General features: G+C 47.9%; 1 protein-coding gene across 2 annotated transcripts in view; it reads left to right on the forward strand.

Moving 5' to 3' along the window:
• shank3a (SH3 and multiple ankyrin repeat domains 3a) overlaps positions 1-27,062 on the forward strand; it is a 176,202-nt gene that overhangs the window by 84,505 nt on the left and 64,635 nt on the right. For both annotated transcript variants that reach the window (XM_076049282.1, XM_076049283.1), the window contains exons 5-8: positions 18,673-18,781; positions 19,360-19,511; positions 20,392-20,559; positions 22,761-22,877. In XM_076049282.1, coding sequence (XP_075905397.1) covers positions 18,673-18,781; positions 19,360-19,511; positions 20,392-20,559; positions 22,761-22,877 — 546 coding nt within the window. The remainder of the gene's footprint in view (positions 1-18,672; positions 18,782-19,359; positions 19,512-20,391; positions 20,560-22,760; positions 22,878-27,062) is intronic.

Consider the following 27,062-nt stretch of genomic DNA (forward strand, 5'->3'; position numbering starts at 1 on the left):
CGGCGGCGGCGGCGGCGGGGGCGCAGTACGCCGTCCATGCAGAGTGAAATTGTTGTGATCAGCTTGGCCCGTCAGGCGGTAAAAGAGGAGACGGCAAAGAAAATCTTTCCAAATGAAACAAATAAATAGTGCGAAGCGCCTGGCGGCAGGATGGGCCGCTAGCGGCTCGACGGTGTGACTGGGCCGTGAAAGTGTCGTGTTCACCCTGAAAGGGACAGCGCGTGAAGGGAGGGAGAGTCCACCTGAAACCAAGCGGCGACACAATTTAACCGCTGGGTCGTCGTGTATTTCAGGCTCAAATAGGCAAAATAAAAGGATCAGAAGCAAATAATAAGAGGAGGAGGAGGCCAGGACACAGCAGCATACAGCTGGGTGTCCGCTGTCTCAGCGCACACATGTATATACACAGTATATATACATATATATGTAGTTACATAATGTCCCCCGAGGGGTAAATACTGTTATGTGTAACTCTTGTAGCCTTGGCAGTGGCAGCGACGGCTACTCATCCCACCATCCACACACTGGCCTCAGAGGAGGAGGTCAGGCATTAACCTACTTTAGGGTTATTGAGCTCATTAGCCGCAGGCTCAGCTTCAAAATCAGGTCATAATCGATAGGATCACCACCCCCCCCCACCCCCCAACACCACCGGACCACCTCACCCGGAAGTCGTCACGGCCGCATGGCATATTACATTGAGTTTTAAGAGTGTGTGTGTGTGTGTGTGTGTGTGTGTGTGTGTGTGTGTGTGTGTGTGTGTGTGTGTGTGTGTGTGTGTGGTTCCTGGTGTGGGAGGTCAGCTATGTGAGAGACGAGCTCACTGGCTTGTGACTTTCTTCCAGAGCGACAAAGAGGTTGTTGAGTCTCTGTGATTTCACACGTCAGCAGTATAATTGGTGTCTGTTGATGGAGCATGTGTGAGAGTACACAGTACACACAGTACAACTGTGGCTGTGTAGATTGTTGGCTTTAGTGTTGTAAAGACTTTGTGAAATGATGCAAAGGATTCTAATAATGTGGCCGCCGCAGCAGAAAAATCTTTCCTGAAAAAATTTCCAATTTCGAGATGAAATTAAAATATAGGAAGATGGAACAACAATTCTGGTCAGAAGCCATAAATAGAGAGCAAAATTATTATTATCATTTTTAAATATTGGATAATTAGCCCTAGTAAAATTTTCCATGCTTCTAAATACACCAAATCTGTCAAAGTTACTTTGTGTAAGATTGAGTTTTATTTTTCAATTTACTTCTTGTGTGCCAGGTTATTTTAAAGGGCGCAAGGTCATTTTACTTTGAAGTTTCTGTTTGGTCTGCAAGCCACTTCCCATGGATGTATGTAGGTGTAGATGATTAGTTGGTTGCTTGGTTGAATGCATGGCTGCGTAGCCTCATATATAATTATGAGTAACAGCCCAGGGCGCAGTGGCTTGATGACCTGGAAGAGGTCAGAAAAAAAGCTAAAGAGGCATATAAAGTAGTGGAGTGCATTTAGTCACGCCCTATTTGGCAACGTGGTCACGGACACCACAAAGCAGCGCGGGAGCCAGAGCCTCTCCCATGTGCCGACGTCCAACCTGCTGAGCCGCGCTGAGTCTCCCGATCAAACCGTCGGCTGCGTCCACTACCACTGTGTTGCCCAACAAACGCTCCCACCATGACAGAGGCTTTTGTTTTCCTCTGCATGGAAAGTCTTAGCCGACAAAAGACTCCCTCATTTAGCGCAGCTAACGCTACTCTCCCCCCCCCCCCTACACTTAATGCCCAGAATGGCGCAGCTTTATTGCCAATGAATGAGGATTCCTGCATGATTTTGCAGTCCTACAATGAAACCACACACAGCGCAGGTTGTTGTGGGCGTGCAACGTTTCTGCCATGCATTTGTAAATTGCCCAGAGCCTCGGCGGCTCAGTGTTGTTCCAGCAACAGTGCGCTATAATACCCAGACATGTACACAATTGCGTGGCACAGGATGAGAGGCTGCTTCCAACAGGGACTGCTGCGCATCCAAACAGACGCGGTGGTGGCTAATCCTCCCGACTAGCACTCAAACACTGAAGGTTCCTTCATGTTCAGCTGCTTTTACACTCACACTGGAAAGGACAAAGTCAGAGCAAAGCGTATTGTGCAGATGCCAGTGTTCATTTGTGTTTTGTGGCGTCCCAGACTCCCAGTGCAGTCCAGCCACCAGTGGAACAGCTCTTCTTGTCTGCACTTTATAATATTGTGACCACAGGAAGTCAAAGAGGACGCAAGAAAGTAGACTGGTTGAATTTTTACGAGCACATTGCTGTGTCAGGGTCTGCATGCTCCGTCTGAAGGAAGCGTTCTTCGAGGACCCAGCCTAGAAGGACGAACCAAACCCCGCCTCCCCGGTAATCACACGGGTCGGTCTCGCCTTTGGCGTATTTCCTGGTTGCGTCACCGCCGTTCCCTCCTGCTGGCCAACCCCCGAAGTGACGTTTTCATAGCATCAAGCTAACCATTGGTTCACCATCTAACGATGGCATTGGATGTTCAAATGAATAACAACCCGATGTTAAAACCGAATATTTTATGTGAAATTTAATACTTAAATTTATACAAAGTGTCTTTGCCTGTAGATGGCGCTAATTTCAGCTGACTTCCCAGGATCCCACGATGCTTTACAGCAGCACGCAAAGCATCATGGGACACGCAAGTACGCAAAGGATAGTAGCGGTGCAGCCTTGAAAATCGGCTAAAACGAGTGCGCATTCCCAGTACGCATTTGGAGCGCCCTAAGGACTTTTGGGAATTGGGACGAGCCTACGCGCAGTGCTATGACGCAACTTCCTTTCAAAATGCGTACTTCAAGGATGCAGACCCTGAATTGAGACACAGCACGTGTGTGTGTCATAGACAGACAGAATCACATGAACTCATCTCCTGTATATACACACTTCCTGCCAGTGCTTCCCGCCACCTGGAGCTTAGCGCTCCCTCTAACAGAGACAGAAGCCTCAGGATCTGACATCCCCCCCACCCCCGCAGGTCTGTCATCTGCACTCAGTGCAAGAGAAAAGAAGAGGAGTCAATGACACTGGACAGAAGATACCTTCAGCTCTCAGACTCTCTCACACTTTGGGTTTGTTCTTCTGTTGCTGGATGGAAACACAACTTATCTATTGTCTTGACGACTTGATTCTGACTTGGTGCAACTTTGATGATTGAAAATGATCCACGTTGGGCCTCTTAATGACTTTACACCGTCTCTCTGTCTCTTTACACTGTCTCTAGATATCAACAATGCACAACATGACATGAGAGCAATTAGCACTGCAGCGCAAATCAAACTTCAACAAACAGCACCGCCTCAGATTTCCCTCTCCTCACATCATGCTGCTCTCCTGACTTCTTCTCACTCTGGATCTCCTCCAGTGCTCCCCAGCTTCCTGCCCACTGCCCCTCGCATTTCACGCTCGCTGTGTCCCTCCCTCTATTTCATGCCATCACTCCTCACCCTGCCCCTCCCCCCTCTCCCACTCTCTCCACCCCCACCGCGTCTCTCCAACATGCTGCGATATCTCCCTGTCACCATCTCCCCACCACCTCTCGCTGCACACAGACAGTAGCTGGGGCGTGCGCAGGTGTGTGTGTGTGTGTGCGTGTGTGAGTGTGTGTGGGAGTGACCATGCGAGCGTGTGTGTGTGTGCGTGTGCTCCTCTGTGAAGCGGAGCGCTGGTGAAGGAGCCGTTGGGAGGCAGTGAGGAGCCGAGGAGGGAGGCAGCGGACATGGCCGAGCGGCGGAGGAGGTTCTGGCTCTGGAACTTCAGCTGACCTGCAGGAGAGCGAGTGTGTGTGAGTGAGTGAGAGAGGGAGAGAGGGAGGTAAAGACCGGGACTTGTGAGGAAGATGGGATCCTCTCTGGGCAGGAGACAAGCAGCTGAGAGGAGGGAGAGGAAAACTGGAGACGCCAGGAAGTCCAAACTCAATAGTAAGGTACCCACTGTGTTCTCCTCATTTCTTCAACTTTCATGATGACTTCTTTGTGGTCTGCTGGATTTGCCCCCCCCCCCCTCCATCACCTCTGGCTCTGTGTTGCCAGACTTATTACCTCCAATTATTCACCAGCACCCCCTGCTCCCCCTCCTCCTCCTACCTGTCTCTCCACCCGCTCCTCCTCCTGCGATGCTCTGCTGCTGCTGCTGCTGCTGCTGCTGCTGCTGCTGCTGCTGCGGCGTGTTGTTGCCTCTGTGAGGAGCTGCTGCAGTCTTGACACTGCACTCGGCCAGAATGCTAATGTCTCCCCTCCTCGTCGCACTGGTTCACTCGCTGGCCGCGTCTGTGTTTTGTGTGTCTGAGGGTAGTTTGCGTTTTATTGTTATGTTTTTAATTTGCCTACCGCTGGCCTCACAGTCGCGCTCATGCTCGTCCTTTGGATCTCTGAGTGAGTAACAGAAACATACGTGTGCTTGTGTGTGTGTGTGTGTGTGTGTGCGTGTGTGCGTGTGTGCATGCTTGCGTTCGCATCGAACGGCTCCCGCGTGAAATGTTGTTTTCATTTCACGCATTCGCAGCATTGATTATTGTCCTCCCTGCTGATCTCTCCAAGACTCTTTGCTCAGGGTCGACAAAGTTTTTGACTGGTGGAGCCACAGTGGGTTCTAACACTTGACAGAGGGGGGTAGCGGAGCAGCAGCAGACGGAGTGTTTTGGTGAGCCACCTCATAGGAGGAATCATGGGATATGTAGAAAAGATGTTGCTTTAATGAACAAGAGCGTTACGACAATTCAGTGTCTTTGAAGCCCCACCAGGGTGTTTAGCTCTTAGAACCATCCAGAACCATCTAGAACCACCAGGGTGTTTAGGTCTTTATTGAAATTACTCTGAAAACACTGCAAACGTGGAGGAAACACAGCTGTTTGATGACTGACTGACTATTAATATAATTTCTTCAAGTTTGGCAGGCTGGATTAAAAAGAGCTTAATGGGCCGCAAATGGCCCCCGGGCCGTAGTTTGCCCACGCCTGTTCTTGTCCCTTGCCTCACTCTCGGCACATTGACACTCTTCTAATTCAAAGATTCAAACATTTTTTCATTGGTCTCAGATCACGTCACACGGCTCATGGTGGGGCAGAGGCCGATGTGATTGTGCACGACAAGGACAAAAGAAAGTATTAAAAAAAGAGTCTAAAAGTAACCTGCTGGACTCCTGTGAAGCAGTGATGATCTGGCTCCATGGTCCGTGTGCTTGACTTCCTGCTGGGAGTCCCAGGGCTGTGGCTCTTTGACCCTGACGCAGCTCCGTCTCCTCCCTCGCGTCCTTCACTCTCCTTCACAAAACCTGTTTTTTTTCTCATAAGAAACTGAAAAAAAAAAAAAAAAAAAAGTCAAAGCTGTTAAAGCCGACGGCGGAATGTGAGCGTGTAATTGTTTCTTCAAGGCTAATTGCTTGTGGAGCGACTGTTGCTACTTAACGCTACAAACCTGATCAGCATCAGCGCTCGTTCTGGCGTCGGCCCGGATGGTGCCTCATTTTTCCCCATCGCTCAGCGCACTGCACTGTGTTTGTCTCAACCTTGTTTCAGCCACGGCACGTTGGTTTGTTAGTCTCTTCACTTATTGACTCTCACTCAGTGTGTAACCTGGGACACCTGTTTGGATTCACACAAAGGAGGAAAATCGGCTGATGCTCCTTTTAAAACACAGTCGCTCCGCAATGAAATGTTATTTTCTTTTTCGTTTTTTTCATGCCGGTTGAGTGAAATTGAATAATAACATGATCTCACGCTACACTAGTGTGCTGCTACACAGTGCTGCTGAGAGGAGCGCAGGCGGGAGGAATCGATGGTGTTGTGTTCAGTGTGCTCCTAAACCAGGCCATGCAGAAGCCACTGACCCCGGGTTGTGCCCTGAACGCAACATCATGCAGTTAACGCTGCGTGGCGTCCCAGGAGAGGAAACTCTCTGCCGTGGACATGTGAGCCATCGCACCTCCTTTGATTGTCATTATTAAATCCCACTGTGCGCTGGTGAGAGTCGCAGAGATGAAGCAAAATCAAAGGCAAATCAAACAGATATGAGAGTGAAAACTTGCTGAATTGACGCTGTGGACTGACGTCGCCTCGTCCTCCGACACTCTTTAAAACTGATTTTTCTTTTTTTGAATGTTTTTTTGGGCTTCCTCTAAAAAAAAAAAGGATTTTTGCAATGGAGACGTTTTCTGCAAGGCTGAGAATTATGGTTGCTTTTAATAAAGCATGAATTTTTTTTGTCCAATGTTCATTCATGGGACCGATCGGACTGGTCCGGGTTCGCGACACTGATCCGAACCGCAGCGCCAGTTCACTTTGCTAGTTGAAATAATAAAGCATTGTGTGACGTCCAACGTCCCGCCAGCGAGGGACTCCATCATTCTAGGTCAGCCGGTATGAATAGATGACTGCAGAATAGGCTGCCAGAGGCAGAAAGTACAATGGACTTCTAATAATCATCTGCTGAATAGATACAAAAGCTGCACACTCCTCACTCACTCAACTCACTCACTCACTCCTCATCCGAGAGCTGCTAGAGCTGCTGCTGCAGCTGCTGGAGCTGCTGGATCTTCTGAAACTGCCTCAGCTGCTGGAGCTAAAAATGTTGCTGGAGCTGCTGGAGGTCCTGGAGCTGCTGGACTTGCTTGAGCTGGAGCTGCTGGAGCTCCTGCAGCTCCTGCTCTCCCTCTTGCTCCTGTGTGGGTGGAGTTGAGAGGATTTGCTTGAAAACATTTTCATTTCCACATTTTCAGCTGTGTTTTTTTTGACACAACTTGTCACCACAATGAGCTTTTTTTTTTTTTTTAGCTGTTTCATCCCGTCGGTCCGTCCGGCTGTGTATAAAGAAAAAAAAAGAAAGCACGTGACTGCACCTGATTCAGCGCTTTGCTTTCTGTGGACTCTTTGATTCTGATGACAGCATGCATTCCCCTCATTCTTCCCCACCACCCTGCTCACACATACTGACACACACAAAAACACACACAGTCATGTATACCCGCACGCACACACACACACACACACACACACACACACACACACACACACACACACACACACACACACACACACACACACATTCTGACAAACGCTAATGTTTGTTTTTACTTCTAGAGCACAACTTTACAATTTGGTTGTAATGTAGCTCAACATTGAAGCTGGACAGTAGATATTATGAGGATATACAATACAATACAATTTAACTGTGACTTTAGAAAGGCTGCTGCAGTTGAATAAACGTCCCTAATGGGTCAAGTGAGCATTGGACTCTTCAAGTGTTGCAGCTCCAGGTCAATAGAATCACATCAAAGACTCGTAGGTTTGTGTGACTGGTAGTTAATAATATTTAGAAACATTCCCTCCCAGATACATTCCACAAACCTGGTGATCCAGAGTGCAGGAGGAGCAGGACAAGGAAGTGGATGTAGGGATGCCTTAATAAATACAACATAAGAATACAAGAACACAAGTTTACCAAATGTTTAACAAAACTGATGATTTAAGAACAACAATACAAGACAACATTTAGTGATGGGAGGTCAGTGGTTTGATCTTTGCAAACTTGTGGGAACTGGAGGCAAACATTGAAACCAGACTGGCAGAAAGTGCACCATCACCTTCCAAGCAGCTCAGTGGGTCTTTACCAGGCCTGATGAGCAGGTGGCTCCCTGCAAGGCACCCAACAAGTGGATCAATACTTGTGTGTGTTGGAGTGTATGTGTTGGTGTGAGACAGAGGGAAAACACACTGCAGCTCTCTCTAAAACACTGGGCTAGTGTGGGACTAGCTTGTCTTGCAGTTTGCCTGCAGTGGTCAAATTGATGAAGAGCAAAGAGGAAGCAGAGTATTAATGCAGCTCCTCTCCCGGCCGCTGCCATGAATTTGCTTATGAGGTGAAAACAAGGCTGAAAAGTTCACACACCAAAGTTTGCTGCTTCCATTCACGTCTCTTGGAGGTCGTTGAACTTTAATGGAGACTCCAATCAAAAGGCCCTTAGTGCTGGAGGAGTCCTACTGCTGCATACATACATTCTGAATATCTCTGTGCGAGCTTCAAACTCATCTGATTTTTGTGTCTGATGTATCTGATTTTTGCGTGAATTTGTTTGCTGGATCTCACTGGTTCTGATAGAAGAGAATGAAACCGGGCTGCCAGACAAGCTGGTTGGCTGATGGTTGGCTGGTGGTTGGCTGGTGGTTGGCTGGTGGTTGGGTGGGTGGGTCCGACGGAACGCGCAGCAAAACGTTGGGATCCGCCCAACAAAAGGTTGGAGCTCTGCGTGTTTGTGAGTGTGTCGATGAGGCCGCCGTCTCTTTTTTCCTGCTTTGTCGCAGCTCACGCTGCCCCACCTGCCCCCCCACCCCACCCCACCCCACACACACAGCGCCGCTTCGTCTGAGGAATTATTAGAATCCAGCTAAAGGTAAAAAAGTTAGTGTGTGTCTGCATCGGAGGAGGATAACTCAGCAGGAATCATGCCGCTACGCTCAGAGAGATCCACCAGGAGCCGCAGCAGCGAGGTCAGGAACAACACATCTGCATCATCATCTTCATCATCTTCATCTCAGGAGCCTTGAGGCCTCGACACTCTGGCATGTTCAGCTTGTGGCAGTGAACTGGGTGATGTCGTACTGATTTACATCCTGTCAGGAACGTTGAAACCAGCCTTTCTGTCTATTTGAGTTTGCAGCACTGCTGGCAGATCTTTACGTTTCCTCTGTCTGGGAGTGAAAGCTTTGTCATTTGATGCTGATGTTGATTAATGAAGCGGCGGTGACACAACATGTGGCATGTTTTGTGTGTTTTCTTTTAACTGTGTGTTAACACACAGGCGGCCTGTGTGTCATTGTGGGGTGAGCACACTGCCGTGCCTCTGCTTGGTCAGCACGTGGCAGCGGTCCAGGCCAGCGCTGGCTCCGGCCTTGAATGCTTTCTGCTTTTTATTCTCAATGCATTTTGCTGCCTTTTTGTTTTAAAACGTCCCTTTAGAAATGAAGGAAAAGGCAAACTGCTGAAACCCTGTGCAAAATGCTTGATTTGGAAAAAAAAAACCCAGACATTTATTTACTATGAAATGTTTGCAGATCAAGCCAGCTCCCCTGATGAGGACCAGACCAGATTCCCCATTACACAGAAACATCTGCGGTCAACGTGTTAGATGCTGTTGCCATGGTAACAACACCCCATCACTCTGAGTGCTGGGAGATGTTCTGGATTTTTTTTTACCCTCCTCTTCTTTCTGCACTCAGGCATCATAAATAATATGCACATGTTAAACGTGTTAAATTATGAAGCACTAAGTGTTTCCTTCGCTCGTGCATGTGCCCGCCCGGCCGCCTGCGTGCTGGAGGGAAAAAAATGAAACATCTCCACGATATTCCACCCTCATCCTGCTGCAGCGTCTCGCGTGCAGCCCGTCCTCCTCCCGGCTCCAGGCAGGATCACATTGCACAGATTTATTTTGCCGTACAGTAAAGGTTAAAGATTCTCTCCCTCCGCAGAAAATTCCATTTCCAGGGATCAAATCCACATGCTCATATGAGTAGCTGCTCTTTCTGTAGCTGAGCGCATTACACGTTAAGCCTGTTAGGTATGGATATAGTACAGTGCCGCTGATGTGCAGCATCTCCCGCTCTTAGAGGAGAATTAAGAAAATATCCAGCAAGAGAGCAGAGCTTAATTACTATTTTTTTGCCGTCTTTTATTTGACGGCTCTGCATAATCTATTCCCACAACATTCCGAGCCTCTGTCTCACTGTGAATGTGTGTGCTGGCCATCGGAGCATTTTAAAAACCCTCTAAAGTCCCAGTGATGAAGGATGCAATCATTTGTTCTCCGCATTTGACCCATCGTCCCGTTATTTCCTTGTTTATTTCTTTTTAATCAAAGAAATAAGGTTGTTTGGAAGACTGAACTCCCGGTCACAGCAGGTTCAACATGACTCTATGGATTGTTGCAACAGCTGCAGTCATCTTTAATTGAAATGAGTACAGTTATTTCAATAAATAAATGTAGTCTTGGGCTGCATTTCTGCCTGTTCATATTGAATAATATCTGGACCTTCGGTGAACAGACGCTGTGTTGCCTTCTTGTTTGCGCTGCTGATTTGTCTTTCCCAACTTTTCTGATACACTGTGGGACGGACAAGAAAAGCAACTTTTCTGGAGCGGCACTTTAGAAATGGCAGGAGTTCACTTTGTATGTCTGCAGGCAAACCCTCATTACCTTGATTGTCACATTCCAGCTGGCAACTGGCGATACTGTGCTTCTCTCTGTCAAGTCTTCATGGAAAACCTGAATTTAAGAAAAAAAACAAAAACATTATTTGAGTTCCCTATGAAGAATCATTGCACACTTCTGCAGATTCTACGAGAATTACTTTTGCTTTTGTTTGTTTGCTGTCGAGATTGGTTGTTCTATTTTTCTCTTTGATGATTTGTAAAAAATATTCTGTCTCCTCCTCCATCCAATCATAACGCGCCATTTTCACTGATCAGTGAACTGGTCACGTGACCCCGTACGTCACGTCCGCTGATGTGTCAGAAGAAGCCAGCAAGACCAGACTGAGACCGTTGGTGTCGTCTTCTGTTTGTGCGTTTCCTGTTTTATTTTGACAGTCTCAGCTCCTTGTCTTTTTCCTCTGCTTTACATCCTGTTTTTGTTCCCCCACTTTTTTTTTGCCATAACATGTATGAGCTTCTGGAGCACCACCCACTCTTCCTCGTCCTTGTACCTGGTGAACACCTTCTGTTTGTAGCGCTGTTTGAATGAGTTCATGCAGCGGTTTGCAGTCAGATTCACGAGCCATTGAGTTTGTGCAACTTAACTGTGGAGCAAAGTCCAAGTTTGATGGTCACTTTCCTGGGCATCAGATGGAGCTCCAGGTTTCAGTCTCCAGTCTGGAACAGCTCCAGGGACAAATCTGGTGTTCTGTCTCGCCTCCGTCTTTGCCGATGTGCCGACGTGCCTGCTTGACCTCCGGCGTCTCAACAGTTTGTTTTCCGTGCTTGTGAATTGTCCTTCACGAGGTTTGGCGGCGCTTTGCCTCATTTCAGACATTTTAGAAATCCTGCAGGGCCAGAAGTCCATTTAGAAGAGACAAAGAGAGATACTGCCTTATTTCACTGCACCAGGGGCCTCACCTTGAATGAAGGAGCACATCCACAGTGGGATGTGCAGGAGATGCTTGGATCCGATCAAACCGAGCGGATGGAGGACCGAGCCTGGGTGGCCGCCATGGTCATTTACAGTTTATATCACACTCGTTCATTTGATGATGATCAGATGTTGCTCAGTTGTGCCGCGTCTTGCCAGAGGCTGTTAGTTTTATTCATCCGCGGGCCATGTTTTATTTTCGCTTGTATTTTTGTGCACAAGTTCATTTTTCATGACTGTGTTCAATTAAGTGCGTTCATTAGACAGAGAGGCAATTTAGCTTGGAATGCAAAATGTTTAGGAATGCCACAGGAGGTGATTATCTCTTATTAAATCATCCTCCTTATTTGTTTTACATAATGGGTATTGATTGTATTTTATGTGAAACTACTACCAGGCAGCTACTCTACAAAAGTATCAGATAACATGAAAAAACCCACTGGTTTACAGCAGAGTCTATTAATGAGTGTTGTGGATGTTTGCGGAACAAACAAGGCTGTGGTGCTTGTAACATGTTGAGCCAGAGCGGCAAATATTTTTCTATGACTCAATCAGCTCCAGTGAAAAGTTAAGGTAGGAAATAAATACACATCCTGTTCACATTCACTCCTCACTGCCATTTACAAGGTTCACTGAACTGCAGACACTTGCACCTGGAGTAAACAGGCTGTAACCATAGTAACAACACAAAGTCAGCGCCTCAAAATTAAAACTGCGTCAACAAACGAGACAAAAGCGGTTCCGCTTTGCCTCAGGCTCCACTGCTGCTTTCCTTGAATTGGACACAACTATGTGGGCCAAGCTAGACACGATCATCAGAAACACTCAACTCTTCTGACAGACACCAAAATTATTTTGGCCACATGCACTCAGCTGTTTCATAACATACGTTCAACTCGTTCAACACCTGCAGTGGTGAACGACTGTGTTCTTTCCTTTCTTTCGCCTCAGATGTCTACTTCAGGGTTATCGGCCAGATCCACAAAGCCACCGCCTCGGCTCCTGGTTTGCACCAACTTTCCAATATCTGACCGTCTGTGGTGCAAATGGCCGCCAGGTTATCAGAGCACAGTTTGCACATGGACTCCTCAAGTGCTGCACTTGTGGGCATATTGTCACCTGCATGTCAGGAGCACAACGAACCTTTGTGGATACGACGTCAAGGTGGGAAACATCACAGCCGTCATGTACTGCTGCGCTCCATTCTGTTTGGCTCGGAGTCTCTCATTTGCCATCAAGGAGGTTTGAGGAAAAACTGGAGCTGTGAATAGGTTTCCGCCCCCCTCTCCTCCCTTTTCTTGTCTTGACTCCTCCGTTCCCTCTCTCCCTCACGTAACCCAGTTTCACTGTGTCACTGTGTTGCATCTTTGATGAGAACTTTATACTCTTGGCCCTCCATACATGGCGATAAATCCATGAATTATAGAAATAAACACAGTAGAGCCATTTGCCCAATCTTTTTTTAGACCTGAGGGGAGGAGGAGTCTCAGCGGACCTACAGTAAGAAAGACAGTGGGCCTGCTGAAGCCCCGCCCCCTACACTCACTGCTCACCTGCACCTCCTCTCTCACCTGAAAAGCTCTGAAGGCTTTGGTGAATGTATCAGTTTGAATTCCCAGGGTTTTCCCTTCATTCCCACTTTCATGTTTCCAGGATCCAACAGCAACATTTTTTAGTGTGGCGCTTCACAAAGGTGTCAACCGCTAGTTTTCAAGGAAGCCCTAATTACAAAGCTCACGACCTCAAGTACTAGGCTTCCTTCAACCTTTCACACGCTGGACCTTGAAGTGGCCCGATGCAGATGAACCATCACTCAGTGTCACGCCAACTGCAAGTGCATCACCAACACAGAGGTGTTCAACTGCATGAGTTGGCTGCACACTGTGTATGGAACTGCAACACTCACTGACTGTTTTGCACGCTATCAAAGTGAGCCGTGTTAATGTGGACATCAGTGTGAAAGCAGTCTGTCACTGGGATGAGAGCTGGATCCAGTGCGTCAGAGCCGGATCTCCTCCTCTGTTCCCGCCCGCCGTACTCAGAGCATCTTCATGTCTCACTGCACCCACTCGCCGCCTCGGTGGCCTAAACTGTTGTGACACCGTGGACCATGTGTGTATTTTATGGGCCAACTCACATTAGGCCAGTGTATGATCCTGGGCGAATGGGCATCGTGCTGGTGAGCGCCGTAATTACCGCTCATCCATGGTGGAAGTGAAGCGCGGGCCGCCAGCTGCGAGAGACCCGAGGCTGTGCAGCCATGTGGCCATGGCTGTAAATATGGGGCATCCATGGTGTCTGACACACATAGGCACAGCGGCGTGTATGGATCACTCAGGGATGCACATGTGGCCCCCTCGGAATTAAGCTGCGGCAAAATGATTGCTTTTTCAATCAATCTATTTTCATTTGTACAGCGTTGTACACGTGACCAGTTGACTGACCAGTGGAAATGGTGCGTTATGATTGGACGGAGGAGGAGACGGAATATATTTAATTATAAGTAATCAGAGAGAAAAATAGAACAACCATTCTGGACAGCAAACAACATGGAAATGCAGATTTATGGCAAAACCTTTTCTACCTCCATTCTCCTCACAGTCGGGTCTCACTGGACGAGATGTGACGAGAATTACAACTTATGCGTTTCACACCATTTAATGGAAACACCTTCAAATCTCAATTGTACTTTGTCAAAATTTTTGAAAAATATTGCTTTTATTTTGCGGAAAACTGCCATGGAAACGCAGCTGGAGGCAGAGACAGAAGTATCCAGAGTGTCAGACAGGCCACAGTAGTTGCAGGGTGAACACAGTTACCCAACAACACAGAATTCAAATATAGAAATACAGAAAGACACACATATAATATATATCCATTTAGACATATATAAATGAATGTTGTGCTGTATGCATGAAATTATAACATTCAAAAAGGCTTCAATGGCTTTTTTTTTATTTTGGAGGAGACGCAGGGAGTCGCTGATTCCTCTCCTTTTATCAGGTAGAGGCAGATAATCCTGTGCTCAGTGGTGAAGGGGACAAGCGGCTCCTCAGGGTGCTGCACTGGAAGCCAGAACCTTTATCCACTTTGTCCGGCCCGCAGGAGAGCTCCGATGTTCTGCAGCTGCTTTGATTGCTGATCTGTTTTGTTCTTTTCTTTATGTATATTAAAGACCAGCATCTTATTCACAACACACACCCCTAATATGAAGGTCCTTCGGGCAAATTCCCACCATACTGAGCACTTAAATGCACACAGCGGGTTTAAGTGTAATAAAGCTGCACGGCAATATGGAGATGACTCAGACATCAGCCGTTCAAGGAATAATCACGCATTACATTCTGATTGGTTTTTTGTTTGTTTGTTGTTTAGCAACAAAAATGTCATAAACTCGACACATTCGAGACGTAGAATAGAATGGATTATCTTTATTGTCCTTGTGCAGCTACAGTGAAATTGAAAGTGCAGTTCTTAAGCACAGCTGATCCACTCTCCACAAATGATTGTAGCATCTCAAACATTCCCAGCAGTTAGTGCAGTTATGGCTCTTATTTAGAAACTGATTTTTCTAGTCTGTTAGTTCTTGTTTTTCATTGAGCTGAAGCGTCTTCCTGGAGGCAGCCACTCAAACTGTGCATCCCCAGGGGGCAACAGAGAAACTCATTTGTTTCTGTTTGTTTTGTCTGCTTGTTATGTAGAAATTTAACATATTGCATTTCAGTTTGGGCACAGACACCCAGCAGCTGACTGGAATCGAAAAGTTTGTAGCTTTTCTTGGCAGGATTGGACGAGGTGAAAACTCCTCAACCAGGCATAAACTTTCAAACAATGCATTTAAATGCACATTTCTTCTGGGTTAAAGTGGGTCATATTTGGAGATTTTAAAGAAGAAACGGTGACATCAAGTTTACACTTTTAAAGTTTCATTTTAGATTGCGTCTTTCACTCTCCCTCCCTCCCCTGGGCTTGCCAGTGAACTACGGTAGCCGGCGCACCCATTCTGGATACCCCCTCCACCTTCTTCTTCGTTGGTTTAATTAAAGATGCGAGTGGTCACCCTCATCACTAAAAAAACGTGCTGTCGGGCTGCTGGATTGTCCACACCAGGCGTCCTTAGAAATATGATGGTGCGAGATGACAGCGAACTGCATGGGAGCAAGATGCTATATAACCACTATAACCGTTGTAAGGGTGGGAAAACAAAATGACTTTTATTCTACTGTGATTACACTTTAATGTATTTATGGGCAGTATGTTAAGGTTTTACCAATATTTAAAAACCATAAATCAAGCCAAATTTTCCACACTGGACCTTTAAGGAGAGGCCAGAGATGGACGTGACTGTGTTGCACAGAAGGACAAATTGAACATAGTAACATGGAGAAGATGAGGATTGCAGGATTTGCAGCGTGCTTATGTTCTGGACCGTGCAAAGCATTTGGATCCCTGAGACGTCAGGATCCATCGTGAAAAGCTCCCATGTGAGTCGCTTTATGTGCTGCCTGTTTGTGTGGTTGTGTTGTGTCGGCTTAATGTGTTATTAATGTGGAATGACAAGTGAAAATTGATGGCAGAGAGTCACTGGTGCTCTGTGACTGCGTGTTTGTCCGTGGGTCCTGTGTGCAGGGATAACCGGGGGCTTTTTATCTCTCTGTCAAGTATTACATCTGCAGCTTTCTGAAGATTGCTTTTGGGCTTACTGCCGTCCTCACTGAGCCTCTCTCGCACAGGCGCCGTCAACAGTTTGTTGTGTGTCAACAGGTTGTTGTGTGTCAACAGGTGTTTATCATAAACTCCGTCGGTTGTATTTATGCCACATGATCTCCGAGCGGTCAAATATTAATGCTCTTCATTTGGCCACCCAAAAAATGAGTGTTGTTGTTTCGATTTCTCCCATTCAAATATGATTTGTGCGTCTTTTGAAGGCTTCGCTGCTGACGTTGCATCAAACCTAATCCCTTTGTTGGAAGGGCAAACACACTCTCTCTCTTCTCTCTCTGACTGGACCGATGAGAGAGCCTGAAGTTGACGACTTAAGCAGCCTGGACTCTTGAAGACCCTTCTGGAGGTGGTTGTGTTGTCTACTCAGTGCGTCTCAGCAGTTGTCCGAGACTGATCAATCTCACGGCGTCTTGGCAGCGGAGTTCCATCTTCTTGTGTTACTGTAACATCAGTGACATTTCCTCGCTGAGTCATCGCACTCAGACGTGTGAAAACATGTGGGGAGCTTTTGAGGAGACAAATGTGAGTCCGCTGGTCGACTGCTACTTCAGTTTCTGACTGATATTTCCACATTTCTTCCCCGGCTGTTCCTGTCACTTCGTACAGTTCCATGTTATAGCAGGAATCCGTCACTGCTGCAGCAACCACTGGTGTTTGGGCAGCTCCCCTAACTAGAGATGAAAGGCTCTGGACAAATTGAGTTTTGCTGTGTTTGCTCTGTCTGAAAAGGCCCAAAGCAAAGTAAATTTGACACAGTACTGCTGTATACCACTATCACTGTAGCAAAGCCGTACTATTACAGTAACAAGTTTGGCTTCGTGGAAGAACTCAGATCATGAGTGGATCGCATTAAATGATTACTGGAGTTTTTACTATTCATTTATTTATTTATTTATTTGCTATTTCCTCAGCCTTGGAACATGACACAGAGTTTTTAACGAAGTTGGGAAAAATCAGACTTACTACATCAGAAGGAGGGAACATAAAAGAGGAGCAGAGATTAAAGTCTGGATGCTTTTTTGATATTCATGAAAAGACAAAATCAGCAAATTGGCCCCCTGAAAAGTACAGCTGTTTTCTTTTTTGGAAATATGATATTAAAATAAATTCCCTCTCTGTTGCACAATCCAGTCACAATTATTCAAAAATGTTTAATTGGTGTAAATGTGAGCTTTGTTATTTTACTCAATTACTGATAGAGAATAAAAATTGAGAAATGATCACATAGTTTTTTTTTCCCCTTTTCTTCTTTTGTGTTGTATGACTTTAAGCTTCTTTCCAGCCTGGGGATATATTTGTGTCTGGGCGGCTATGTGCTGCCTGCAGAGATTGCTGGCGACAGCAGGACGATATGGAAGAGTTTATTAAGACTCTCGGCGGCGGAACATCAGTCTCTCCGTCAGCCTTTTGTTCAGCAGGCGATGGAGGGACGCACACACGGCGGATGTCAAATCAAGCAGCCTCCCCGGGACATTATCCTCACCACTATGCTTTACACACTGACACACACACACTCACAAGATCTCAGCGGTCCTCCCACTCGTGTGTACATTGGCTCCCATTGCTGTCTTTGTGTCCCATCACCATAACAACTGGCTGAGAGAGCATCCAGGAGGAGGGAGGAAGCCACAGATTGAATTCCCCTCTCACTCACTTTGACTCGCAGGCGGCGAGAGTTAGTGCACGGCAGCGGCGGCGGCTCCTGGCAGTGTCGGCAAGGAGCGTGTGTGCATGTGAGTGACTGTGTGAGAGGCTGGCGGGCTGCAGGTGACACGGTGTGAAGGGAGAAGCTTCACGTGTGTGTGTGTGTGTGTGTGTGTGTGTGTGTGTGTGTGTGTGTGTGTGTGTGTGTGTGAGATGTGAAGATTGGAGCGGCTTCACGGAGAGTGACCGATCAGCACGAGGGGAGATGCAGAGTAGGATGCCGCTCGCAGTGAGTGTTAACTGGCAACGGTGTTCAGCTGTCTCTCTCTCTCTCTCTCTCTCTCTCTCTCTCTCTTTCTCTCACTCTCTCTTACTCTCTCTTTTTTTTAACGTCTTTGTTGATTGAAGTGTTCTCGGCCAAAGCGTGTCTTCTTGTAAAGTTTGGTCATAATGAATGCACAAAGGTGTGTGTGTGTGTGTTTGTGTGTGTGTGTGTGTGTGTGTGTGTTTGTGTGTGTGTCCGTCCAAAGACTTTTGTGCACGGAGCAGTTATGTAATGACAAACTCTCAGAGATGCCCAGGAAATACAATTCTTATACAAAACTTCTGTCTTTCGCTGCCCTGATGTTCAATCTTGACAACTTAACATGTTAACATGTTGTCAACTTGCACTGTGACTGAGTGCTCAGGCTGTAACTGAAGTCTTCGAAGTCATGATGGGTGGAGGAGATGCAGTTTGTGGTAGTTGGTGTGAGCTGTGTGTGTCAGAGTTTGGCTGTGGGACTGAAGCTGCTCCACACCAACATATAAACTCCTGCCAGGTTGCTGTGCAGTCCTGGAGCCCTGGCAGGCCAGCACAGCTTTTTTTCCTCATGCCAGCACTTCATATTAGTGTTTCCTCGGAGCCGCCCTCCTCTGTCTTTTTCACTCCCCCCCCTCTTATAGCTCGTATACCTTCCTGTGCATTTACCCGGCGTGACAGCGCAGGAATAAAACCCTTTAAAAACAGAAGCGCAGAGGGTCGACTCTGGCTTTCATCTCCAAACTGCATTATTTAACGAGCCCGTCCACACGAGGCTTACATCACCCAATCACAGCTTCCTCCCCCTCGTCCCCCGCTCCCCTTTCTCTTGTCTGTATCCATTAGGCAAATCTCAAGAAGTTTATGGAGTATGTGCAGCAGAGGAATATTGAGAAGTTGACAAGGTTCCTGGACAAAGGCCTGGACCCCAACTTCCACGATCCAGACACAGGAGGTGAGAAAGTGGTGGAAGAAAATAAAATCCCATCCAAACCAGGCTTTATGTTTCTATTTTCAACCCTCTCTCTCTCTCTCGCTCTCTCTTTTTTTCCAACGCGGTCCCTTTCCTTCTTCCTCCGTCTTCACCACTAAATGACCATGCAGGGATTTTCTCAAATAAGCCTCCTGCACGCCGGCCCTGAGCTGGATTACGCTTCCCGCTAATCTCCTCAAGTTTATGCAAAATAATTGTCCGGCCATAAAGGAGATTTCCCTGTTGGGTGACCTGTGGTCTCTCAGCTGGGCCGTGTAGCGCGGCTGACTCAACTGCCAAAGCAGCTCAAGTCCGAAGGCGTAGTCACTGGAAGTGTAGTGACATGACTGGGCCATTTTTCCATCAAATATTGACGACAGCGCGCTAAATTGATTTGCGCCCCTTTGGAGATGAATCCCCTGTAAAGTGCAGCGTTTTTTTGTTTTTTTTTGTGTGTGTGTTTGTTTTTCCTTCTTCTTCTTCTTCTTCTTCTTCTTCTTCTTCTTCTTCTTCTTCTTCTCCTTCTTCTGCTTGACGTTGTCGCTCCTGGAATCTTGCAGAATGTCCTCTAACGCTGGCAGCTCAGCTGGAAGGCTGCGCCGATGTCATCAAGGTGCTGAAGAGTGGAGGCGCGCATTTGGACTTCAGGACGAAGGATGGCATCACCACCCTGCACAAGGCCGTGCGGAGCAAGAACCACACAGCACTCATAGTGAGTACAATAGCAGCGCGCTGACTCATCTCTCTTGGAGTTTTTTGCTTGTTCCATCAAGCGGCCGACTGCGACCTCCCCACCTGGGGTAGAGGGCAGTTTGCAGGGCAGTGCAATCTGGCGCGTGAGTCCTCCAGCCATTGAATCCAGTGGCTGCTGGGGAAATTACTTCATGTGTGGGGACTCAGCAGCGCTGCCGCCTCTTCAGCGAGCGGCCTCGGCTGCATCTGGCTTTGAGGAGGCTCGTCGTTACCCGTCAAAGCGTTTACATGCGTCACATCGTCGTCTTGGTGACCAGTCGCCGTTGTTGAGATGGCAATTGGTTATTTCTGCTCAGTACAACAACGTGGAGCAGCTCAGTTTTAACTTGCTGCTCAAATGAAGCCTTTGTTGCCACTTCAACGTGTTTGAATGAGGACCAACGAACAGGAGTGAGGTGATGTGAGGGGGGTGGAGCCAGCAACCGCCTCAGGGTAGGTGGGGACCACTCACCTGGGAGAGGTATGAATAAGGTACCTGAGCCTTTTGTGACATCACAAAGAGCGGAAAATGGGCCTCATTTCTGGAGGAGACATGTATTACATCAGGGGTCACCAATGGGGCGCCCTCGGGCAAGGCAAGGTCAGGTCACGGTCAGAGACAGCTTGGTGAGGTTCCAACAGAACCCAGCAGCCCTGAGTGCAGGAGGAAGCAGGTATTGAAGATGGATGGTTGGATGGATGGATGGAGGGATGGATGGATGGTTGGATGGATGGATGGATGGATGGATGGATGGATGGATGGATGGATGGATGATGTGAGATGTAACCGAGTGGTTTAAGCATAACTCTGTTCTTCCTGACTATCCTTCCAACCCCGCCCCCTCCTCCCCTCCCGCCAGACGCTGCTGGACCTGGGGGCGTCACCTGACTACAAGGACAGCAGAGGACTGACTCCCCTCTATCACAGCTCCATGGTGGGAGGAGACCCATACTGCTGCGAGCTGCTGCTGCACGACCACGCACAGGTCGGCTGCGTGGACGAGAATGGCTGGCAGGAGATACATCAGGTAGTAACACACACACACACACACGCGCGCGCGCGCGCACACACACACACACACACACACACACACACACACACACACACACACACACACACACAGAGGAGAGCCGTGACGGCAGTGTGTGGAATACCAATGGCAGTGCAAGGTCAGGGGTCTCCACTGTTTTCACAGAGTTATTGAATTGATTTGTGTGTTTTCCGCCTCAGTTTGAGAAGATCCTCTGTGCTGCCTTCACTGTCCTGAGGGGGTTTGTGCTTGGTGGGGGGGTCATGATCTGGTTAGAAACTCCAGCCTGGGAGCAAGTATTTTTTATTTGTTATTGAGTCTGAAGAGCAGATGTCCACCTTGCGTCCGCAATTTCTGCTCAAATTTAATTTTCTCATTGGAGAAAATCACCTTTGCCATGATCTCACTGAGTCATCATCACCGCTGCTGCTGCTGCCTTCAAGCTTCAAGGGCGGTGAGTGACTGGCAGCAATAGGCAGGTGGTGTAGCTCGAAATGTATGGGCACAGACTTGACGTGTGTTAGAGCACACATGGACCATTTTGTGAAACACACACACACACACACACACACACACACACACACACACACACACACACACACACAAGGACATTTTAGTTGGTGTTTGTGTTAACATGTCAAGATCAGTAACAGAAACCCATTTTTCATGAAACTGAAAAAAAGTATAACAAGGGATTTTCTGCTTTACTGTGAAGGTTTTGACAACATACAGTATTATTATAGTCATACGGGTAACAGTACATCTCCATAACAAAGACGCCACATTTAACTTGAAGCTTCTTCTATATATATATATTTATATAAATAAATCCGGGTCAGACTTTTGTCAGATAAAAGTCTGGAATCAGTTTTTCGGCCAAACCCAATTCATAATTATTAGTCATAAAATCACTTTGGCTTAAAAACTCTAAATTGTTGAGAAAGGTGTTGTACAGTTGACCAACAACGAGCCCAGCCGCACTGGTCTGACTGCTGCCTCGCACTCTGACGGCGCCACCCAGCAGGCCTCTCTGCAGCTGCGTGTTTGACAAGTGTTTCCCTCCAGAGTTAGAATTCCTTTCTTTTACCGCTGCGGCTTATTTGGATTGGCTTTATGTTGTGATATTTTCCAGAGAGTGCCACTTCTCCGCCGCTCGCAATTGTTTTTCGCAGGTTTCTTTGTGCCGCGGCGAAATCTTCCGGCACAGTCGCAGCTTAACGCAGCTTCGGCAGCGAGTGGAAAACGAGGGCGGCGGAGTCGAGCTGACAGGCGGCGCCTGTAAGACACGGCGACGGAGAAGCGCCGGTTGGGAAGTGGTGGAGCTGGAAACACTGAGAGGCACAAAACACATCAGCAGGCAGAGGTGCAGGCAGGCAGACAGGCAGGCAGGCAGGCAGGCAGGCAGGCAGGCAGGCAGGCAGGCAGGCAGGCAGTCAGGCAGGCAGGCAGCCAGGCAGGCAGGCAGGCAGGCAGTCATCGGGAGTGACGCCTGCATAGTATAAACTCTGAGTGTTTAAATCAAGAGAACGATGCTCCTCGCTAACATTGAGGGACATGCAACTTCAAATCCGGGGGGGGGGTTGACAGTTGACAGGTTGGTCTGGGACAAACTGAACACACAACCAAGTATTTTGTGCTCAACTATGAGGGTTCTGACAACACATTATTATGGACTTGGAGATAACAGAACATCTTCACAACAAAGACACAAACCCTCCACACGTTCTTGCGTGGCAGCCGGCCACCAGGTCACCTGTGCAGATATGGAATCTGCCCTCGTGCCTCCATCTGCCGCTGCTGCTGCTGCTGCTGCTGCTGCTGCTGCTTCCTGCGGCTCCTAAACTGCGACGCCTGCTGATCGCGCTCGGCTGCCAAAGAGCTGATGAGGCGGTTGGTTCAGCGCACCAACTCATTCTACTGTTTGCTGTCACCTCCTCACTGCCACTGTGCCAGCGAGGAGGTGACGTAAGACCAGCAGGGGGAGCCAAGTTGCAGTGACGCTTGGCTGAAACTAAACTACCTGAGGGCAGGAAAATTGCAAATTTGTTCAGGACAATAAGTCATGTGTTGGGCAACGTAGTGTGAAGGAGTCCTTAAATATCCGCAGGGAGAAACACGGATTGCTCTCCTTACACAGACAGTGAAGAAGCCTCTCCATCTTTTTGCTGAGATGAATTGTGCGTGTGTGTCGTTTGCAGGCCTGCCGCTACGGCCACGTGCAGCACCTGGAGCACCTGCTGTTCTACGGGGCGGACATGAGCGCCCAGAATGCCTCTGGAAACACCGCCCTGCACGTGTGCGCTCTCTACAACCAGGTACAGTGCAATCACTTGGCAACACCGTTCTTCATGTCTACGCTTTCAAACACATCCCAGTCTGTCCACTGGATGGCGCTTCAGCGGTGCTCACTGGTGGCAACAGGTGTTTGTTGTGTTCACAGTCGAGATGGTCTTGTTGTTTAGTTTTTCCTCTGAGCGACTCCTCCTGGAGCTCCAGCTGCTTTGCTGCTTTGCTGCTGCTCTGAGTTCTCAAGGTTGTCCTGCGGTGCAGACACTCAGCATTGTTTGAGGAAGTCCTCCGCTTCAGCTTCCATCAGGGTTTTTGTCCTTGCGTGCACACACACACACACACACACACACACACACACACACACACACATGCTAGCACTGCATGGGTAAATAGGTACATTTAGTGCCTAGTTACGTTCACCATCAGACTGGCAACACATTCCAGCAGGGAAATAGGGCCGTACATACCCAGACACAAAATCCGTAAAGTTGCTAAACTTTAGAATGATCACACTATACTATAAGACTTTCAGTCTGTTGTCTTGGCAACAAAAAGCAGAAGGTCAGAATTAAGGGGCGTAAATGAAAAAAAATGCATGCAGTCAGAGCAGCAACTGCCACTGAGGCCTGCAAAGAATCTGTCATAGAACAATGAGCCCACGAACTGATAGTGAGTTATTGACACGCATGTAGCAGATGCACGTGTCAACATATTTAAGGACCTTAATGTAGTTTTAAGATGTCTTTGTATGTGATTTAGCTCTGTGCAAATAAAGGTTAATTGATTGATTAATTGATTTTGTTTTTTGGGGAAAAAAAGGGTCAAAGTCCAAGTTTACGGTAATTTGTAACAATTCTAATTAGAAATGTCATTTCAAGGCTTTCTAGCTCAGTACAACACCACACAGATTGATGACATGAAGTGAAGTTGATTGAAAACCTTGATGGCAAACTGAATAGGACTGAAAGCAAATTTTAAAATGACCACCACCAATCTTTTTTAAAAATACACATTGGCGTCAAGGCGTTCAATTAGGTTCAAGCAGCCTAGAATCAAGCATCAAGAACCCTCCATAGTACAGCAAAATATTCTGCTGCGTAGTAATATTCTCAGCAGATTATCCCCAATATGCACCGAGGACCTCGTAAACTCTGCTGTTTTCTCATGCAGATCTTATCTTAAAGGATGAGGCTGCACTTGTTTTATGCATTTGAACAAAAATCCCCAGTGGGGTGCCGCCAAAAACATCACTGACTCGGGGAAAAACAGCCAACACACGTTTTGTTCTTGTTTTCTTTGTGGGGAAGAAAATTAAAATGTTGTTCCAGGCTCTGGGTTTGTCAGCGAGGGGTAAAAAAAACTGCACAACACCGGGAGCCTCTGCCCACCTAGTGGAGAAAACACTGCACTGCACACAAAGCTGTGAGCAGAGGAAGAGGAGCTGCGGGAGCTGAGGGATCTGAGGGGTGGGGGGGGTGGAGGACAGCAGGACCAGGAGGTGGTGATGAGGACCAGGAGGTGGTGATGAGGACCAGGAGGTGGTTGGAGGAGAAGCTCTGGATTCTTCACATGCTGCTGCTTCTCTCCCACTGCTTTCAAGAAACACGTGTGCGTTGTTGTCAACAGCCGAGGACTCAGTGGAACTGGCTTCATCAACATTAAATGAGTGCTTTACAAGCCGCCCCCCCCCCCCCCACACACACACACACACACCCCCCCTACCTGTATTCTTTCCTCTTGTACAAACAAACACGTGAGTGTTTCTGCTCAGCTCTGCTGCGTGCTGGGACTCCAGTCAAGAGGAATGACCGGTTTTCATCTGGACAGGAGCGCTGTGCTCCCAGGAGGAGCCTGGGTGTGTGTGTGTGTGTGTGCGCATGTGTGTGCGCATGTGTGTGTCCCTGTACGTGTGTGTCAGAGATGGAAATAGATGAAAAGTTTCATCATAATCCACTCTCACCGCTGGATCTCTGCAAGCGTAGTCTCCAGGGTGCTGGTGTCTTCCTGAATGCTCCAGGAAGCCTTTGACTCCCTCCAGAGGAGAAACCCCGACTCATTCACGTCCAGACCATCGATCCCAGAAAACGCTGTCTCTCTCCTCGCAGGGATTCCAGCAGGCCCCTGAAAACAGGCCAGCCTCCAATAATTATATGCCATCACAAACAGAAATTGGCCTGTGGGATTGATTGTGAAACTAGTAGTGCAGTGGAAGGGATCGATAAACCCAGCCAGCAGATGGGAGGGTGGAGGGGCGGAGGGGTGGTGCAGATGTGGAAGTAGAGGAAGAGGAAGAAGAGAGGAGGAAGGGATGGATGGAAATGGGAGAGTGACTAGATAACAGTTACATTCCATCCTTCTTTTTCTTCTTCTTCTTCTTTTTTTTCTTCTTCTTCCTCTTCTTCTTTTTCTCCTCCTTCTTCTCCTTCTTCCTAAAGGAGGGGGAGATTCCTCCGCTGAGCCGCCGACGCCTTGTGCGCGAGGCGCCATCTGCTCCATTTTTCAGCACGCGAGCGAGCGCTGCGTCATTACTGTAAAGCACTTGACTTCGCCGACTGCGACGTCTAGTGGAGCTAATGTAATCACATCTACGAAAGCCCAGCGAAGACGACTAGGATGGTTTTCTTAATGAATTCCGATAGTAAGTCATCTAGAGAAGAGCGAGACAGATGGCCCCCACTGTAATTGGCCTGCGAGTGAGTCAGTGTGTATGTGTGTGTGTGTGTGTGTGTGTGTGTGTGTGTGTGTGTGTGTGTGTGTGTGTGTGTGTGTGTGTGTGTGTGCGTGCATGCACCCCTGCGCAGGCATGTATGTTTTTGTTTGTGTTGCACAATATTTAGGCTAAGGAGCGACAGCTCCAGCGCTCAGTCCTTGACGTTTATTCCTCTGAATATTTTACGGCCGCTTTCCCCCCAAGAGGCTGTTTTACTGCATCCCTCAGCATCCATCACCAAGTCCATTGTGAGGGAAGTGTGAGAGGATATAGATTAAATACAAAGAGAAGACATCTATCTATCTATCCATCCATCCATCTCTCTCTCTCTCTCGCTCTCTCTCTCTCTCTCTCCCTCTCTCCCTCTCTCTCTGTCTCTCTCTCTCTCTCTCTCTCTCTCTTTCTCTTTCTCTCTCTCTCTCTCTCTCTCTCTCTCATTCATTTCATGATAAATTTGATCCGTGATCTCTGTGTACGCGTGCCCACCAGTGAAGGCCTGGGATGCTGGCCAGCTTCCCTGGTGCACCTTACCAGTCTGCCCACGTTGACCTCTGACCCCTGGCATCAACAAGCCACTTTCCTACACACAGCTCAATACGTTTTTATTTTCTTTTCATCTCTTTGGGGCCGTTCTCTGGCAAACCGTGAGCTCACGTGTTTCCTAAACATTTCAAGGATCAGCAGGTGTCTTCTCCATCCCTCATCCCTTTGAACGACAGAGTGGACTTTAACCACCTGCCCTGTGATTGGCTGATTACCTATTTGTGTGATTGAGCTGCCGAACATTTGCACATGATTTTTTTGCTATGTCACTTCAACAAGTCAGATCTTTCTTCTCTCTCATTGCTGCTCCAAGGTCTTGGCAATAGGAATGAATGGAAGCGTATGCGAGTGGTAACTGTGCAGTGTAAACGACAGCCGTCATGTTTCTTTTGGAGGAGGGTTTTTTTTTTTTTTTTTGCAGAGCTCTCTTACCAACAGCGGCGTTCAGGGCAGGTTTACATTGGGCAGGATGCCGCCAATTAGCTGCTGCGATTCTATAATAGCTTGCAAGTGGCTGAACCAACAGCCGCAGGCGGTTATCCGAACGGCTGTTTTTTCATGCTTGCAGTGCTTCTCTGTGCAATTAAAGACAAGGGCAGGCGTGAATTATTCATGGCCTCATTTACAAATAAGCCCTCAGTCTTCACCTACAGCGTTGACATGGACTTTGCAGCTTCATTTATGGAGATTGACTCTCTCTCCGCACTGACACCTTTTACACAGCGTTTGAGGAGGGATGGGCAGGCGCAGCAGCAGCAGCAGCAGCGGGGGATTCTGGGACGCATGTTGCTACAGTGCAGCAGCTGGTGTGAATGCAGTGACCACGGTGTTGTCTCTCTATGCAGTGAGGAGCGTGTGGAGTTGTGAGCGTGCACGTGGCTGCAGTGGCATGACGCCGCCGACGTGCTCACGCCGCTGTGGTCCTGTCACTTCTGCTCCGTGTTAAATTACACATCGA

The sequence above is a fragment of the Nelusetta ayraudi genome, unplaced genomic scaffold, assembly GCF_046127955.1.
Source record: "Nelusetta ayraudi isolate G7.1 ecotype Tasmania unplaced genomic scaffold, CSIRO-AGI_Nayr_v1 ptg000111l, whole genome shotgun sequence".
NCBI lineage: Eukaryota > Metazoa > Chordata > Actinopteri > Tetraodontiformes > Monacanthidae > Nelusetta > Nelusetta ayraudi.